Consider the following 16549-nt stretch of genomic DNA (forward strand, 5'->3'; position numbering starts at 1 on the left):
CGGCTTCGGTGGTACTCCACTACCAAGAGATACTCCGCATATCCACAAGCTGCGGAAGCGGAGTCGAAGTCGTCCCGCAATTGACATCAATTGGATGCATGGCTGCATATAGATAATCAAACTATGATTGAGCGCAAGTGAAAAGTGATCATCTAGGCACTGATGGTATGTATGTCATTTTCTGGCACGGGAACACCAGCTTCTTCAGGTTTCACACAAGCATCGTTTTATCACTCTAGATACGGAAAACCACTTTTCAATCCGGATAATACTACTACATCCCAAGTCCGTGAGCACGAGGAGGACCGCAGATCCCCATACGCCTCAACACCATCACTCCATGCCATCTCAACTCATCCCCGTCCCCTAGCCCTACTTGAGAAACTTACTGACAAGCCCCTTCCCACCCTTGATCAAATTCTTAACCTCCCTCTTGATATCATCCGTCGAGTTGCCGCCCTGATGTCCCGGCTGCATGAATCCCCCACCTGCACCGCCCTCCCCACCACAATGGCCCTGACCACCACAAGTACCACCAGGACAACCTTGGATGAAATGCTCAACCTCGCCGCAACATCTGCCACACTCACCCGAGCCCATAAACGGACCTCCTTGACCCCATCCCACGCGCATAATGCGGGCTTTACGACCTTCCCATCCAGTCTTCGCATCCGTGGCGTGGAAGCAGCCCCAGACCTCTGGGCCGCCGGGCCCGTTGACGAGAACGAAGTTGCCGTGTCCTGGACCATAAGGCGGAGAGTCATCGCGAGCGGCTTTGAGAAGGGGTTTGTTAGATTTAGCCCAGGAGTGCGGGTCAAGCGGGTGGCCACCGGTGTAGTACAGAATGTTCATTTTGTATTCGTGTGTCCAGCTTCCCGCGCAACTGTACACAAGACCCATCCAACGGCCGTCCGGCGAGCAGAGGAACTGCGGGCCCTCGTTTATGCCGCTGGTGCCTGAGAACTCGAATTGTAGGTCTGGCGTGCTGATGCGAATGGGGTGGCCTGTACATTCTGTCGGCGAGACCATTTCGATGATGAAGATTTCTTGACGCGACTCGTCAGCGTGCGTACCGAGGGGCCAGCCTGAGTAGACGAAGAGCATGGAGCCGCCTAGTGTGACGACTGTACCGTCGATTGCCCATTGCTCTTCGGGCAGACCGCCTAGTCGGCCGAAGAAATTCCATTTACTTGGCTCCAGAGGGTCTTCTTCTGAGGGTGGTCCTGCTAGCACAAACATGCGATGCGACTTGTTGCCATGCTTAGGGTCGTCGGCCGCGAAGTAGACATACCAGCGACCATGGATGGAATGCAGTTCAGGTGCCCACAGGTCGGCGGAGTAGGGCTGGTCTGGCGGAGGACGCCAGATTACGTTCTTCTTGCACTTCTTCTCAAAGTCGAAGAGTGAGTCCGCGGACCAGATCTCGATGTGGCCGCCGCAGGTAAAGGTCATGTAGTACGTGCCTTTGTCCCAGAGTACATACGGATCCGCACAGCTGCTGCTCGTGATGGTGAGGATCGTATCATGGTATTGAGGTCTTTGTGCAGGCCATGCTGGCTGCAGTTGTTGCGCCATGTTGTCGTGGCTCTTCCCTTTTGCTCCTGGCCCCAGACTTCAGCGACTAGTGGGTATCGTTCGAAAGGGCCACAGAGTCCGTGAGAGAAGTTGATGCGTTCTCGGATGGAGCAAAGGTGCCAGCTACTGTAGCAAATCTAGATCGTTGACTGCACTAGGTATTAGACGTGGCTGTGCCCATGTGATCTCTGCTCCAAGGCGCACGCGCGTAACAGCTGTATGATGACGTCATCGCGTACACTCACTTTCCCGGTCCAGCACTACACAGCCGGACTGCTTCACCTTAAGCAGGTGCGTATGGGGACGGACCGAAAGGCTGTGGAGGTGTGATGCGGAAAAGTTGGCAATTATTGCCGAGGGGTAAACAGGGTCCAATGTGGCAGTGAAGTGGGGGAAGGTGCAAGCCACAGGTCTGATTGCCACGTTTTTGCACGCACTATCAGTATGGAAGGGTGTTCAGCATTCTTGACTGTGATGTGATTATACTGTTACCTAAAGTTCTTCCTAGCCCGGCTACATTACTATACAACAGCCCGTCCATGATCATAGTACCTCATAACTCAGCCAAGATGGTCCGATTATCCAAGGTGGCTGAAGCGCATGCCCGGAAGTCATGCCCACATTAGAGCCCGACAGAAGCCCATGTATCCGTCACCGCCGCAATAAACACTAATAATATTTCCTGTAAAGAGTCCAAATCTTTACATGCTCTGGTGCCCTGCCCTTGAGTCGAAGACTGGGTATCCAGCATTGCCAACGACTTTAGCCAAGAAAGCACAAATCGGCGAATGTCGTAAGGCATTGTGGAAGAAAAGCACCGTAAACGCCGTGCCAGATCCAAAAAGACCAGGAACGGCAAGATCGAGTCCAATAAATAAGTTGCGTTGAAGGTATATAGTGTGATGGCATTATACGTTGAATGAGTGTGCGTCAATGTTTCACACTATAGCTCTGTTTTGAGCGTCTGGTCGACAGTAAGTTCGCCAGACTCGATGCGGTCCACGCGAAGTACGAGCTCCTGTATTGCCATTAGTATGTTGAACATTACGGTTGCTGTTGTAGCGCTTACCTTGAGAGCTCTAGCGGTCTTGAATGCAAGTGGCGGAATCCTGTCGCGACCTCCACCGTTGATGTCGACAGCAAGCATACTCTGTCTGCATTCATCGAGCACCTCTACTACGGGAAGCGCGTGCTTTTTCAACGCAGGGTTGGAAAGCTGATTTACAGCATCATAGGTCTTATTACCAGTGTCGTCGACTGCTTGCGAGATATCCTGGATGTACTCGTAAATTTGTTGCTCGTCACCTGGCGTAGAATCAGGGTTCGAGCGGATGAGGTTGACAAGCGGCTGTATGCTCTGGACGAGGAGTGCTGTCTGATCTTCAAGGTAATTCTGCCAACGTTAGTAGATGTTGACTACTGGTATTGGTTGGAATGTACCTTGAAATCGAGCATACCGCTATCGCCTGCGCCATTAGTACCGTTCATGGCTCCGCTTTGCCCGTCGTATCCGCTGTAGGGAGAGCTGTAGGTGCTGTACCTGGTAGTGTCACTGCTGCCGCCTTTGCTGCTACGACTGCGCTGGTGACCATATGCCGAGGTCGCACCGCTGCTGTTGGTATTGTCGTTGGTGTTGCTCGGCGAGTACGCACTGTAGTTGTTGTTCCCAGCCGGCTTTAGTGGCATCGGCCTATCAGCATCCTCATCGTCTGCCTCAAGCTCGTCTTCTGGTGTAGGTCGCACTTTGACGTGTTTGACCAGCTCGACAACAGCTGTTGACAAATGACTAGCTGCAGCGTCCAAGAGACTGACTGGTGACAGGCCGCCGGATGCCGTGTGGTTCTTGGTAGCAGTAATGAGGTTGTTGGCCGTGGCGCTGACGCGAGACTTGAGCTTTGCTTGCTGCTTCTCAGGGCTTGCAAAGAGGTCGCCGCTCACACTGCTGGTGGGAGACTGGACCTGTGACAGAGAAGTGCTGTCAATGTCACCCGTAATGGCTCGTACACATTTGACGACATGGCGCATACTCTCGAGAGTCTGCTCTGAGTTTGCTCTTCTCGCAGTCTGCAGCAGCTCATCAATGCTCAGCTGGAACTTGGTGATGTGAACATCCTTGACCAATCCGTCTGGTGTGGTAAAGGCAGCATCGCGGGTGATGTTGGTTTGGTTCAGGGACATGAGCTGTTGTAAGCCCATCGAAGATGCCTTGAGGTTTCGCAGTTGTGTCTTTGCTTTGGCATATCTTGACTTCCAGTCTTTAAGATCCGCCTCGAGTGATGACACTTGACTCGCCATTTGCTCTTCCTTCTCGGCCGCGGCATCGCTGCGGGCAGAAAGTTCCCTCATTTCTTGCAGGAACATGGCTGCGTCTCTTCGTACTTCTTCAGCCACCTGCTGTTGTTCGCTCAACTCCCGTTCGAGCTCCTCGCATCGTTGTCGCCATTCACCGTCTCCATCGTTGTGCGCTTGCTGAGGTGCTCGAGACTGGAGATCTGCGATCTGTTCACGGAGGCTGCTCTCGACATCTTCGTTTTCGTTGCGCAATCTATCTATCTCGGAACGAAGTGAAGAGTTGAGATTCTCAGCCTGTTGAACCTTTTGTTCAAGCGAATTCCGAAGTTGATCCCACTCCGCACGTTCGGAAGCCGAGGCACCGTCGCGTGTCTTGTCGGTGTCTTGGAGTCGCTGCAGTTCGTCGTCCTTGCTACGTATGGTAGTTTCCAGCGAGCCAATCTTCTCCTGCAACTCAGCCACTTGGTTTTGCAGATCTGCGGTCATCTTTTCCTGTGCCATGCTCATACTTTTCGCGCTCTTGTTCGTCTGCCGCCTGGCAGCAGCACCTTCCAGATTGAACGCATCGTCGTCATCTGCTCCGCTGTCATCGTCATCTTCGACCAGGGTTCCTTTGTTCGGCACAATCGTGTTTGACTGGAACGTCTTCGGCAGTGGCCGCCCGAACGAGCCACCCGACCCATTTGAACCGGGCCGCAGCCCGCCTGGTGGACCTGGGGGCCCTCCTTGGGGTCCGCCCATGGGTCCGCCCATTGGAGGTCCCCGATAGCCTGGCCCTGGCGGAGGTCGTCCGCCCATGCTGTTCGGTGTGCCGCCTCTACTCGGAGGCCCTCTGTTACTTATGCGGCTCGCGATGCTGCCGTTGGGGCTCGAGGATCGTGGGGGGATGTCGCCGCCGGTGAAGCGCGGGAATCTGCGCTCGAGTTCGTAGAAGACATCGGTCGCGAGTTGTCGGAAGCGCTCGAGAGGCAGCGTGGAGAGCTTTTGTCTCGCCTGGTTACGTTTTGGGTGGAAGTTGTTCTTGGGTAGGAGATATTTGGGGGTGTCGTTGCCAGGCGCACCTGGGCCTCCCCGCTTGCGGTCCTGCTCTCTGCGTATCGACTCATCATATACGTCGGTGCTGAGCTCCTGGAACTGCACAGCAGACAGGCGGGTCAGCTTGTCCTTGGCACGGCTCGGGCGCGGGTTGCCCTTCTCGTCATTGAGATACGGCCCCAAGTAGGCCTTGAGCACTCTAAAATGTTCCGACATGGTCTCCTCTAGCGCTTGCATTTTCCTAGGGTCTATCATGGGCCGCGTGTTTTCATTGATGCTGGAGGCGTACAGGCCTGTACCGTCGCTCGATCGGCCTACTGAGCTGGGCGGCGAGGGGTTGCCATTGCCGGTGCCAGGGCGCATACCATTGAGCATGCCGCCATCGGGGTTGCTGGGCCCGTATGTGTTGGGAGGGATGGTCGGCGAGTACGGATTGTCGCCGCCAATGTTCCGGTAGCCGTTGATGGGCGACCACTCTTGGCTGTCGGTGGAGAGGGGCGATAGGGCGCCATTGCGGGTGTTCATGGCATTCATCGTGGTTGCGTCGCGTTTCACCCCGCGGGTTGCCGCTGTCACAGGGATCGTATCCGTATCGGGGCGTGTTAGTGGGCTTCAGATGGGAGCGAAGGTTTGCAAAAGCAGAGAGCGTGGCGGGCGGCGAGGGCTGCTGGTGAAACTCTAGGCGTGGTAGGAGTCGACGGGCGTTCGGCAATGTTCCGAAGTGCGATGCGGTGAAGGAGCGAATGCAAACAAAGCAGTGCAGCACGTCAGCCAGCCAAGGGAGTGGAATGCACGCCAGCGGTCTAGTCAAAGAGGCCGAGGTGCGGTGCGAAGAGAGCGACAATCAGAACCAGAATATTACTACGAGTATGCAGGAACCCAGCAGCCGGGGCCATTGACACTTATGAGGCTGCCCGCTGCTGTTGTCCAATGTCGGTGATGCTGCCCCTTTCGCGCGGCCTTGGCTGGGGCATTTAGGCGCTAGCTAGCAGCCAGGCGGGCGGCATGGCAAGGGCGCTCAACACTGAAGCCGTCGACGCTCCCCGTGGTGTTTATAGCGGGACCTGGTAACAGTGAATGTCGCATTCAGCCTGCCCTGGGAGTCCTGTCCTGCCAGTCTTATGGCAGGCAGCGGTACCATGAACGTCGTGATAGAGGTCCGCGTTTTACGAAGAGATTGCCATGGCCATCCCGGCCGTCGGGTCTGGCCCGGCGATCATGGGCCAACACTGTGGAGACTGAACTAATTTCGTACAGCGAATACGCAAATTGATGGGGTATAGAACAGTCTATCATATACAGACTACCATGTAGAAATAGAACATATGATGCCACGCGTCTCGCTGGTGGCTGTTCCCAGTCGACGCCTCTCCCGCACGCCATAGAGCAAGTGCACCCTTGCCAAGCCACAACACGTGCGCATCTCAGTCACGTGTCAACCGCCGACCCTCGATCTCCTCCGAACCGTCCCTAACGAGCTCTCTTGATCTTCGAAGGCGCTTGGTTCCGGCATTCTGGACAGAGCCAATCCCCCAATGGCTCTTCCTTGATGCCCACACACTCCCAGTGGAACCACTGATACCGACAATTGTCGTTATCGCAGGCCACCATATCGCCGAAGCTAACGCGCTGGCATGTGCAGTACTTGGTGTCATCCGACTCATCTTCCTCCGCATCGCCGCCCCCCATGCCTGACATATCTTCGTCTTCGGTGCCCGCTTCACTTGCCACGCTCTCATCGTCCGCCGTCGTCGATGGCGATGCTCGTGACCCACCCTTGCGGCGTTTCTTGTTGACCCCAGACTTGGCGGTAAGGGCCGCCTTGCGCAGCGGTTGCTGTGGTTTCGCCTTTTTTACTGTGAGTGCATTCTTTTGCGGCCGGGGTCCTACGCTGCCTGCGCGCGATCCAGGTGTGGACGGTTTCGGGGTCCCGGGCCCTATGGACCCTTGCCGGCCCAGGTTTGAAGATGCTGCAGGGAGAGGGCCAATGCTTCCTGTCGGTCGGCGACGCTTGCTGTCGCTTCCTGCCGAGAGTTCACGCTCCTGTCGCGCGTTCGCCTGTATGGCACTCTGCTGGTTTGTGAGTCGTTGTTGGTTCAACAGCGCCTGTGTTTGCATGCTCTGCAGCGATGGATTCATCCTCGAGTTTAAACCTACATTTGTCGCATTAGTAAGTCGTGCGATGGCAGCGGCCTGCGCAAGGTTTGGAGCACCACCGCCATTGCCAGACACAGGGAGCAGCGGTGTGTTGGACCCTGTATTCGACTGCGACGCTGGTGGCACCAAGTTACCTGGAGAGTTCCTCAAAAGTGAAGGCATCTCCGGGTCAGTAGGTATTGAACCATCGTTTTGCAGGTCTCGCAATTTGATATCGAGTCGCTTTACGTGACGGTCGAGCTGGGTCTTGTGAGTAGATGTAACCATAGTCGTTACCGATTACATACCAGCGCAGCAGCCTTGTCGACAAGTCCTATCTTCTCCTCTTGCAGGATCTGTGCCTTCTCATAGTTGGCCATGATGGTTTTCGAATATCCAGCCTCTTTTGGGTTCTCGACTAGGCTGCCGTTGAGTTTGATGAATTTTTGTATGCTGCCATCGCGTTGCTGTATGCCAGACTTCAGTTCTTGGATTTGGTTGTCCTTGGCCTGCACTTCTTCGTAAAGATGGGTAATCTCTGCCGGGAGATTTGCAACTGCGACTGGTTAGTCGTGAAATCGCGCAAAATGCCCTAATCAAATTTACCATCATGTATGAACTGTTCGAGTACTGTTGCCGCATCCTCTGCGATAGCCATGTTGAGACTTCAGGTACGCCGTATGGCTAGGCTATCGACGCGTGTGGCGATGTTCGTGTTGAGGTATGCCGCGCGCAGCCAGGACGCGGGTGATAGCGACTTTGAAATGGCGGACAGGCAGATCAGGCGTTATGTGCCCGTTGCACTTGCGACTTTGATGGAAATCGATGAGGGCTGATGGCTTTACAAGTGAAGGAGCCGTGTCGCAATGAAGGAAATGACAGTGCGCAAAACTTTTCCGCAGACTCTTAATTGGACCGCACTCAAATTTCAGTTCTTGACCTTTTCTCGCGTCTCGACCGGGTTATTTCGTGAGTTTAGCTGTTGCGACAGACTATCGGAGTCGTGTTGCAACGCGTCGGGCATGCAGGAACGGCCGCTGACAAAGAGGCTAGATTACGTGTTCGGCAGGATGCAGCGCTATCACACCCAATCAGACGACGGCACCGAAGACGAGCCCGTCTCATCCACCACGAACGAGCCTGGTTCCGACGATGACAACTACGACCGGGAGGACGACTTGACTGAAGACCAGGGCCGACTGCCATATAGCCACGATCCCACTGGTACAGGCGTAGACCTGAAGCTCGCTACGCTTCTCAACGGACCACAGTGGCAGAAGCCAAATCCGTACACACGCCGCGCAGCTAGAGTAGACTACAGCCTCAAGAAGAAGCCTTCGCAATCTGCCCAAAAACGTCCTCCACGAAAACCAAAGGTATGCGCGCAAACGTTGGTTCCAGAGACCTCTGCACACTTTCGCCATGGAAGATTTCGTGTTCACTGGTCTCGGGACCCGTCCAAGCTCCAATGTTCCCACAGATGTACTAACAGCCGCAGTACCTTGCAGCGGACGACAATCGAGCTCCGCCCCCCGTACCTGACCCTGATACTTTAGCACGCTGGAACGACAGCCGGAAAGAGGAATTCAAGCCCCACTCGTTTATCAATACTTTCGTTAGCACCAAAGACGAGGTAAATCGCTGGATCTACGAGGGTGCCCCAAAGACACGCTCTATTGGCGAAGATTTTCTAGAGGGATTTCAGGACTCTTCACAAATCTTTCGCGACATGCGTGTCACCGACTACGCGCCGCCCAGCGGTCCCAGCAACATCGTGCAGGAGTACCTCTCTCCCGACGATCCTTGGGTCGCCAACTACCAAGATTTCAAGGTGCTCACTGATGCCGAGAAAAGAGAAGTGATTGCCCGCGAGGCCGAGGAACATGGTCTTGAAAGACCAAAGGGCTGGGATGTGTCCTTCCACTACAATCCGCACGTCGAATATCATCACTTTGGCAGCTCACATCCAATGAAGCCATGGCGTTTAACGCTGACGAAACAGCTCGTTCTTGCGTATGGACTAGAATATACTATGGACTTATTCGAACCGAAACCAGCGAGCAAGGATGACCTTGCTATATTCCATGACCGCGAATATCTAGACTATCTCAGCATGATCACACCTCAAAACGCGCAGCCTGAAGATCCACAGTACATAACATATGGCTTCGGCGGTGAATCAAACGACTGTCCGGTGTTCGATGGACTTTGGAACTACGTATCGCTCTACACTGGAGCTACGATGAGTGCTGCATACAACCTGATCAACAATCAATCCAATATTGCCATCAACTGGTCCGGAGGCTTACATCATGCGAAAAAGAATCTCGCGTCTGGATTTTGCTACGTCAACGACATCGTTATAGCGATACAAACGCTACTCTCGCGGAACCAACGAGTCCTGTATATTGACATTGACGTTCATCACGGCGACGGTGTCGAGCAAGCGTTTGAGTCTACAGATCGTGTTTTCACACTCTCGTACCATAAATACGGCATTGACAAACACGGCTACCCATTCTTCCCGGGTACAGGAAACATCGACGAGACAGGTCCCGTAGACCCCAGAAATCCCGGCAAAGCTCACAGTTTGAATATACCCATTGATGATGGCATCGACGATGACCAGTACAAATGGCTGTTCAAGACAGTCACAGGCGCCGTAATCGACAAGTATAACCCGCAAGCCATTGTTCTCCAATCCGGAGCCGACTCTCTTGGTGGCGACCGCCTCGGTCGTTTCAATCTCAACATCAAAGCGCACGGCTACTGTGTCGAAACCGTAAAAGCCTACGGTCGCCCTCTACTTATCATCGGCGGTGGTGGCTATACACCTCGCAATGTCGCACGAACATGGTGCCACGAAACTTCTGTTTGTGTAGGCGCGACACTCCACAACGAGCTACCCGCCCATGTTCCCTACCTCCAAGCCTTCAAAGGAGCTGAGAACGGCGATGGTGTTCTATACCCGGATCTGCACAACACAAAGCGACATGACAACCTGAACTCACAGGCCAAACTGCACAAGCTAGTCGAGCAAGCGCTAGAGAATTTGAGGTACTTGGAGGGCGCACCTAGCGTGGTGGTGGATACAAAAGGCATACCCTTGGAAGAGCTCATGCGTGTCAGAGAAGCGATCGATCGGGAGATGGAGGAAGAGGCAGAGGAAAAGGCGCGCCTCTCCGTCGAGAACAGTAGGCGCAAGAAGGAGAAGAATATCGGAGGCCGCGGTGAGCGGAGGTAGGGTTGGATACCTTTGCTGTGTTAGGATGGCATGCAACATTTTGATGACGGCCCATCTACAAGGCGTTTAGGAAAACATTGGAGTCAAGGGGAGGATACGCTTTTCGCGATACCCATCACGAGCACTTGGATAATCTATGCTAGGCAACACTCTGTACGGATATGCCATGTCTGTTCTCGGAAAAGTCCTTGGACGCATGCATGTCGGATTAAGGCGGACTTGCGGAGATGATTGGTAGCTCCGAATTTTTGACCGATTCCTCGCAGTCCACGGGACGCGGACAGACTTACATTGGTAGCACATCGTGAACCCTGGTCCTGTTCCAAATCACCTTGTGACGTGTTGTTTCGACTTTTCTGCTTGATGCATTGGCAGGTCTCCGTGGGCCCCGACATAGTTCTACGGTGATGTGTCGATTGAGTTCCAACTTGGACTAAGTCGCGAACGATGTGCTGCACACGGGTGGCCTGACTGGAATGACTCAGAGAGCACTTTAGGCATATGGGGTTTGTAGTAATCTGACTGCAACGGGCCGCCTGACAGGACTGCTGTTGGTTATCAGATGCTCAGTCCCAGCCGTGGATGACGTTGCGTCGGTTTTAGTCGGGCGTAAGGCATAATGTGCGCTGCTTCCTCCGCAGGTTTGCAAGTCAACCAATCGACTTTCCGTCTCTTTCCCAATCTTTCATGGTTGACCAGCCTGATCTGCTCGGGCGTTGATGCGCCATAGTTTGATTCGCCAGAGACTGCATGCCCCACCGGGAATGTTCCGCTTCGTACTGAGTTCGTACACGGTAGTCGGAGAGTGAAGTTGGGTCAGCACCGACAATCGACCAGGGTCTCGCCGCAAGAGTCAAGCCACACGGAGGTGCGAGTGTCAAGAGTGAGAAGACGTCTGGGTGAGAGAAGAGACTATTCCCAGTGTCATCCACCTCTCGTACAATGTCGGACAATACGCAGCAGAGCCAGAGTCCGCCCAATGGCACACACAGGCCAAGCGGCAGCATCAGCGGCCCCTCACCCGGTGGTGGTGCTGGGCCGACGCCAAACCCCCGGTCGTGCATAACCTGCCGCAGGCGCAAAGTCAAATGCGACAAAAAGAACCCGTGTTCCAACTGTACACGCGCCAAAATCGACTGCATCTTCCCCGGACCTGGACGTGCGCCGCGCAAGAGCAGGAAACCACCAGATGCCGAGTTGCTCGAGAGGCTGAGGCGCTTGGAGGGCGTCGTCACCAGCCTGAATGCCCAGGTGGAGGGCCACGAGCAGGAAGCCGCCGACCGTGAGAAGGAGCGACACAGCAGCACGAGCGAAGAGGGATGCCCCAACGGGAACAGCGGCGTAAAGTGGCCTGCCAAGCAGCATGGCGCAAAGGTCGCGACAGACAACAGCGTCGAGGGTCTCGAGAGCCGCTTCGGACGCCTGGTGGTTGAGAATGGCCGGAGTCGCTATATCAACAACTCCTTCTGGGCTTCCCTGAACAACGAGGTATGTACGAAAAACTGGCTAAACAGTAACTACGCTGATGCATCCCAGGTCGAAGATCTAAAGGCGATCCTCATAGAGAACGACGACGACGAAGATGACGCACAGTCGCCCGAATCGTCCAACATGTCCTCGGCCCAGGGCTTCATCTTCGGCTACAGTTCCTCAAACGTCGATATGCACGCGCTGCATCCTCCCGAGCCACAAGCGCGCCAGTTCTGGGAAGTCTACAAGGAGAACGTCGAGTCCTTAGTCAAGGTCTTGCACATTCCCACCTTCGAGCCTACCGTCTTCGACGCCTTCGCACATCCCGATAAAGTAAGCAAAGGGCTGGAAACGCTCCTGTTTGCCGTATACTACGGCGCCGTAACAAGCTCCACCACGGAAACCTGTCTGGAAAGATGGGGAGAAGACAGAGCTACACTGCTGAATCGATATCGATTTGGACTGGAACAGGCCCTGGCGAGGGCAAACTTCCTCTACTGCGATGAGGTTATCATACTGCAGTCGTTTGTCATCTTCCTCGTCTTGATGCGGCGCAACGATGACGCGCGCAAGATCTGGACGCTGACTGGTCTGGTTGTACGCATCGCGCAGACGCTCGGAATACACCGTGATGGCAGCCACTTCGGTCTGCCACCATTCGAGATCGAGATGCGAAGGCGGCTTTGGTGGCAGATTTGTATTCTCGATGCGCGATCGTCCGAAGATCATGGCTGCGATCCCACCATTGTGGAAGCTCAGTTTGACACCAAGATGGTAAGTCTTTTTGGCTCAAGTCACACACATGTATGCTAATACCTCGCAGCCCCTCAACGTGAACGACACAGATATACACCCCGACATGACCGAGTTCCCCGAAGAGCGACAGGGCTTCACAGACATGACCTTCTGCCTCCTCCGCTTCGAAATCGCTCACATCATGCGCCGCATCGCATACATACCTCCGGGACCCGCTAGGTGCACCGAGTACTTCGCTGGCATGACGATCGAGCAGAAGGAGAAGTGGATAACAGAGTGCCACCAGGCCATGGAAAACAAATACCTCAAGAACTGCGACATGACTATTCCGATTTGTTGGGTTACGGCGACAATTTCCAGGCTCATCATGAGCAAGATGTGGCTGATAGTATACCATCCATATCAGCGAAAAGATGGGGGTGCGACGTTGCCTCAGGAAACCAAGGACAAGCTCTTCATTACTTCGCTTGAGAATGTGGAGTACTCCATGCTGCTCGAGACCGAAGCGCGAACTATGAAATGGGGCTGGCTCTTCCGCACGTATGTGCAATGGCACGCCATCGCCTTTCTGCTTTCTGAGCTATGCGTTCGCACCAAAGGCGAAGCCGTAGAGCGCGCATGGAGGGCCCTAGAAGCCACGGCGGGCCGTTGGTGGTTCCCGCTCAACGACGCGTCGCCACTCCGCAAAGGCCAGCAAGGAACTCTGTGGAAACCGCTCAGAAAATTGCTCACGAAAGCAAGGGCTGCGCGAGAGCGAGAATTGGCTCTTGAGCGGGCTAGCTTGGCTATTCGAAGCGGGCAGTTTGGTAACAGCCCGTTCTCGTTCCAGATGCCCTCTGCGCAGAGTCAGATGAACCAGTCAGGAGTGACCACATCACAACAAGACGCCGACATCCTGGACAGCATGCTGCGACCTGCTGCACCGAAGTTGGGAGACATGCCTAGCACTGAACTTGGAAGTTGGCCGAACAGCCCTACGCAAGCCAAATCGCGGAACAGCCCGCTGCAGAATGGAGACGGCATGAGTGGGCAACGACAATTACCGAATGGACCAGCAAACGGCACACGAGGTCACAGCAATAGCAGTCCTGGGAAGGAATTCGGCGACTTGTTTGAATTCGGCCTTGACAATGTGATCAACGACGTCATGGGTGCTGGCGGAGTCTACGACGGCACAACCGTAGACTTTCCAAACTTTGCTGCCCCGTCCACGACTTCGCAACCTCCTCGCTCAAACGCCACCACTTCGATACATCCATACGGCACACATGGCGCGCGTCCACCAACAGCGGCGAATGGCTACCCTACGTTTGGCGATGGCATGCTTCCATCTACCAACATGGACTTCAGCATCGACAACACCGGCAACACTGCTTTGAATGGCATACTCATGGGCGGCAACGGGCAGCAGCAGCAGCAGGTTGACGACGCCGTTATGATGGACAACGGTGACATGGACTGGACGCTCTGGGACGACATGGTTACTCAGTATGGTCATGGAGGCAACCCGTCGAATCCGGCTAGTACGGCTTTAGTAAACTGGTTCTGAGGGAGTGTTTCAAACAGTAATGTTTTCACGAAGCTATGATTGGCGTAGATATCGGCGTTTGGTGGGGAAAGAGCTCTACTCCGTCCTACATGAGCGAGCGAACGAACAGGCGGTTTGTTATATCTTGTGCTAGAGGTGTATTTCCTAAGCACCTGGTGTTCGCTGTATGCAGCTCAGGTAGGTTGGGGAGGATTACTTGATTGTATCCTGTCATATAATCAATCTCAAGACGCCAACCTACCTGTAGTTGTATAAAGCGAACGCAAGGGTTTTTGGAATTACATCTGCATTGCGATTATACGTTGTACACAATACACTCAAAATGCATTTTCAACCATTCCACCAACCAGCTACATTTCCTTGATTCTCAGATAACCTGGTGGAATGAAGCTAACTAGTACAACACCCTGATGTCAGCTCATACACACCGGTGATGCTGGTCGGTAAACACGTAAGAATGCGACAGGGATAAGGCGCATATATATACCACGTGGAGGCTCTGATTGCGTAGTGCAGCTCTTGGTATCGATAACCTTATCTTCACCGCTTGCCAGCGGCTTGTTGCCCCACGTCCTCTTTCATGCACGCCACGCTACGTGCGCTATATGTGCGAGTGTAATACAACATCATTTTGTTTATGAAGTTTTCCGTTGTTGGAAACATCACAGCCTCTTTGAGACATCTGTCTGTCGCTTCTTCATCTGGTTTGCAGTGGACACTAGGAGACCTGCGAGTAAGCAGTCGGAAAGAAGGAGATCTAGAAGGCTGCGATATTGAGCAAGTGTACCCGAGTGTCTGGTTCTCGGGTTTACATCACTTTTAGGGTCTTGAGAGCGGAGTGCGAGACGAGAGAGTGCCTTTTAGAGCCAGCGAAATCGGCAGCTGCTTCATTTTACTCTCTGCACTTCGGCCCTCGATATACGTTTGCTTGTATACTGTCTTTCTACTCGCATATTCATCGCATCTGAGCATTTATACATTCGACGATAAATCATGTCATCCGCAACGCCAACACCCCAAGACTCTGGGCTGCCCGCGCCTGCAACACCACACGAAACCTCACCTTTGGCATCGAACGCTTCGTCTGCGTCAAAGCCAACGATACTTCACCTTGGCGACGATATTCGGTGGAACCATGACTTGTACGCGGAGCTAAGCAACAAGTTCAACATCATAAGAACGTACTCAATGGATAGAGAAGACTTCAAACAAGCGCTCAAAGAGAAAAAATGGGGCGATTTCGTAGGCATGTACCGACCCTTCTGGAACACAGGCGGCGAAATGGGGAACTGGGATGAAGAACTCATGTACGTCCTTACCACCCTCTTCCCTCGCAACCCCACGCACTAACCCTCCCCCAAGCGACCTCCTCCCCGCCTCCTGCAAAATCTACGCCTCAGCCGGCGCAGGCTTCGACTGGGTAAACACGCAATACCTCGCCTCGCACGCAGGAACCATATACTGCAACAGCGCATCCGCGTGCACTGAATCCGTCGCCGACGCCGCCATCGTACTAATCCTGTCCTGCTACCGCGCAATCACCTGGTCCTTCCTCGCAGCGCGATCGTGCGACCCAGAGCAGTTCCGCAACGCGAACCAGAACATTGCGGCCGTGACGCACAATCCCAATGGCAGCACGCTCGGTATCGTGGGATTGGGCCGCATCGGTATGCGTGTTGCGGAGAAAGCTAGTCGTGCTTTTGATATGAAGATTGCGTATTACGATGTTGTGAGGATGGAAGAGAGGGAGAATGAAATTGGGGCGAGGTGGTGTGCGAGTCTGGAGGAGTTACTGTCGACATCGGATTGCGTGTTACTTGCTACGCCGTTTTCAGGTGATACGCTGCTTTCGACGAAGGAATTCGCGCAGTTTAAGAAGGGGACGAGGCTTGTGAATATTGCGAGGGGGAAGTTGGTGGATGAGGACGCGCTTAATACGGCGTTGGATGATGGGATTGTTTCGGCGGCGGGGCTGGATGTTCATGCTAATGAGCCGCACGTGAATGAGAGGTTGGTGCAGAGGAATAATGTTATGGTGTTGAGCCATACGGCGGGTGCGAGTGTCGATAGTCATGTTGGGTTTGAGAGGTTGGGTATGGAGAATTTGTTGGGGTGGTTGGAGAAGGGGGAGAAAGGGTGTTTGAGTGCTGTGAATTTGGCGTGGTTGAAGCGGGAGTGATGGACTATAGATGTGTCTGCATTTTGTGTTTCTTTTGTCGATCTCTGATGCATATGTACTGATTTTATCTCCTGATCACATCAAATCTTCCTTGACAGTCTGCTTCACACTCTCAGACTGACATATAGCGTTTTTCTTTGCCTGTTCTTCTTCTCTTCTCTCTTCCATATACTCATGCACTCCTTTCCGAAACGCCTATCTTATCATGACATCGGCAACGATATTTGACTCGGGAATGTTCGACCTTGTGGGTCTTATCGATCGATACGGCCCAGTTCAAGCGTCTATCTTGCAGCAACTCGAGATCAGGGAT

The 16549-nt window shown here is 53.9% G+C and overlaps 5 protein-coding genes across 5 annotated transcripts; 3 read left to right on the plus strand and 2 right to left on the minus strand.

The window, feature by feature from the left end:
* Positions 1-372: 372 nt before the first annotated feature.
* On the minus strand, positions 373-1575 carry J4E86_001008 (uncharacterized protein; the record flags this gene model as incomplete). The annotated part of the gene is made up of 1 exon (XM_051441580.1): positions 373-1575. One exon carries the CDS (start codon positions 1573-1575, stop codon positions 373-375), a length of 1203 nt encoding a protein of 400 aa, XP_051307751.1.
* A 943-nt stretch (positions 1576-2518) lies between these two features.
* J4E86_001009 (uncharacterized protein) lies at positions 2519-5427 on the minus strand (the record flags this gene model as incomplete). The annotated part of the gene is made up of 3 exons (XM_051441581.1): positions 2519-2593; positions 2645-2968; positions 3016-5427. 3 exons carry the CDS (start codon positions 5425-5427, stop codon positions 2519-2521), a joined length of 2811 nt encoding a protein of 936 aa, XP_051307752.1.
* Positions 5428-8108: 2681 nt separating this feature from the next.
* On the plus strand, positions 8109-10282 carry J4E86_001010 (uncharacterized protein; the record flags this gene model as incomplete). The annotated part of the gene is made up of 2 exons (XM_051441582.1): positions 8109-8414; positions 8537-10282. 2 exons carry the CDS (start codon positions 8109-8111, stop codon positions 10280-10282), a joined length of 2052 nt encoding a protein of 683 aa, XP_051307753.1.
* Positions 10283-11224: 942 nt separating this feature from the next.
* J4E86_001011 (uncharacterized protein) lies at positions 11225-14057 on the plus strand (the record flags this gene model as incomplete). Its single annotated transcript, XM_051441583.1, has 3 exons — positions 11225-11770; positions 11819-12526; positions 12576-14057. The coding sequence occupies 3 exons, from the start codon at positions 11225-11227 to the stop codon at positions 14055-14057; spliced, it is 2736 nt and encodes a 911-aa protein (XP_051307754.1).
* Positions 14058-15050: 993 nt separating this feature from the next.
* Positions 15051-16236, plus strand: J4E86_001012 (uncharacterized protein; the record flags this gene model as incomplete). The annotated part of the gene is made up of 2 exons (XM_051441584.1): positions 15051-15364; positions 15420-16236. 2 exons carry the CDS (start codon positions 15051-15053, stop codon positions 16234-16236), a joined length of 1131 nt encoding a protein of 376 aa, XP_051307755.1.
* Positions 16237-16549: the final 313 nt, after the last annotated feature.

Source organism: Alternaria arbusti (genome assembly GCF_024043155.1).
Source record: "Alternaria arbusti strain BMP 1465 chromosome Unknown scaffold_1, whole genome shotgun sequence".
Taxonomy (NCBI): Eukaryota; Fungi; Ascomycota; class Dothideomycetes; order Pleosporales; family Pleosporaceae; genus Alternaria; species Alternaria arbusti.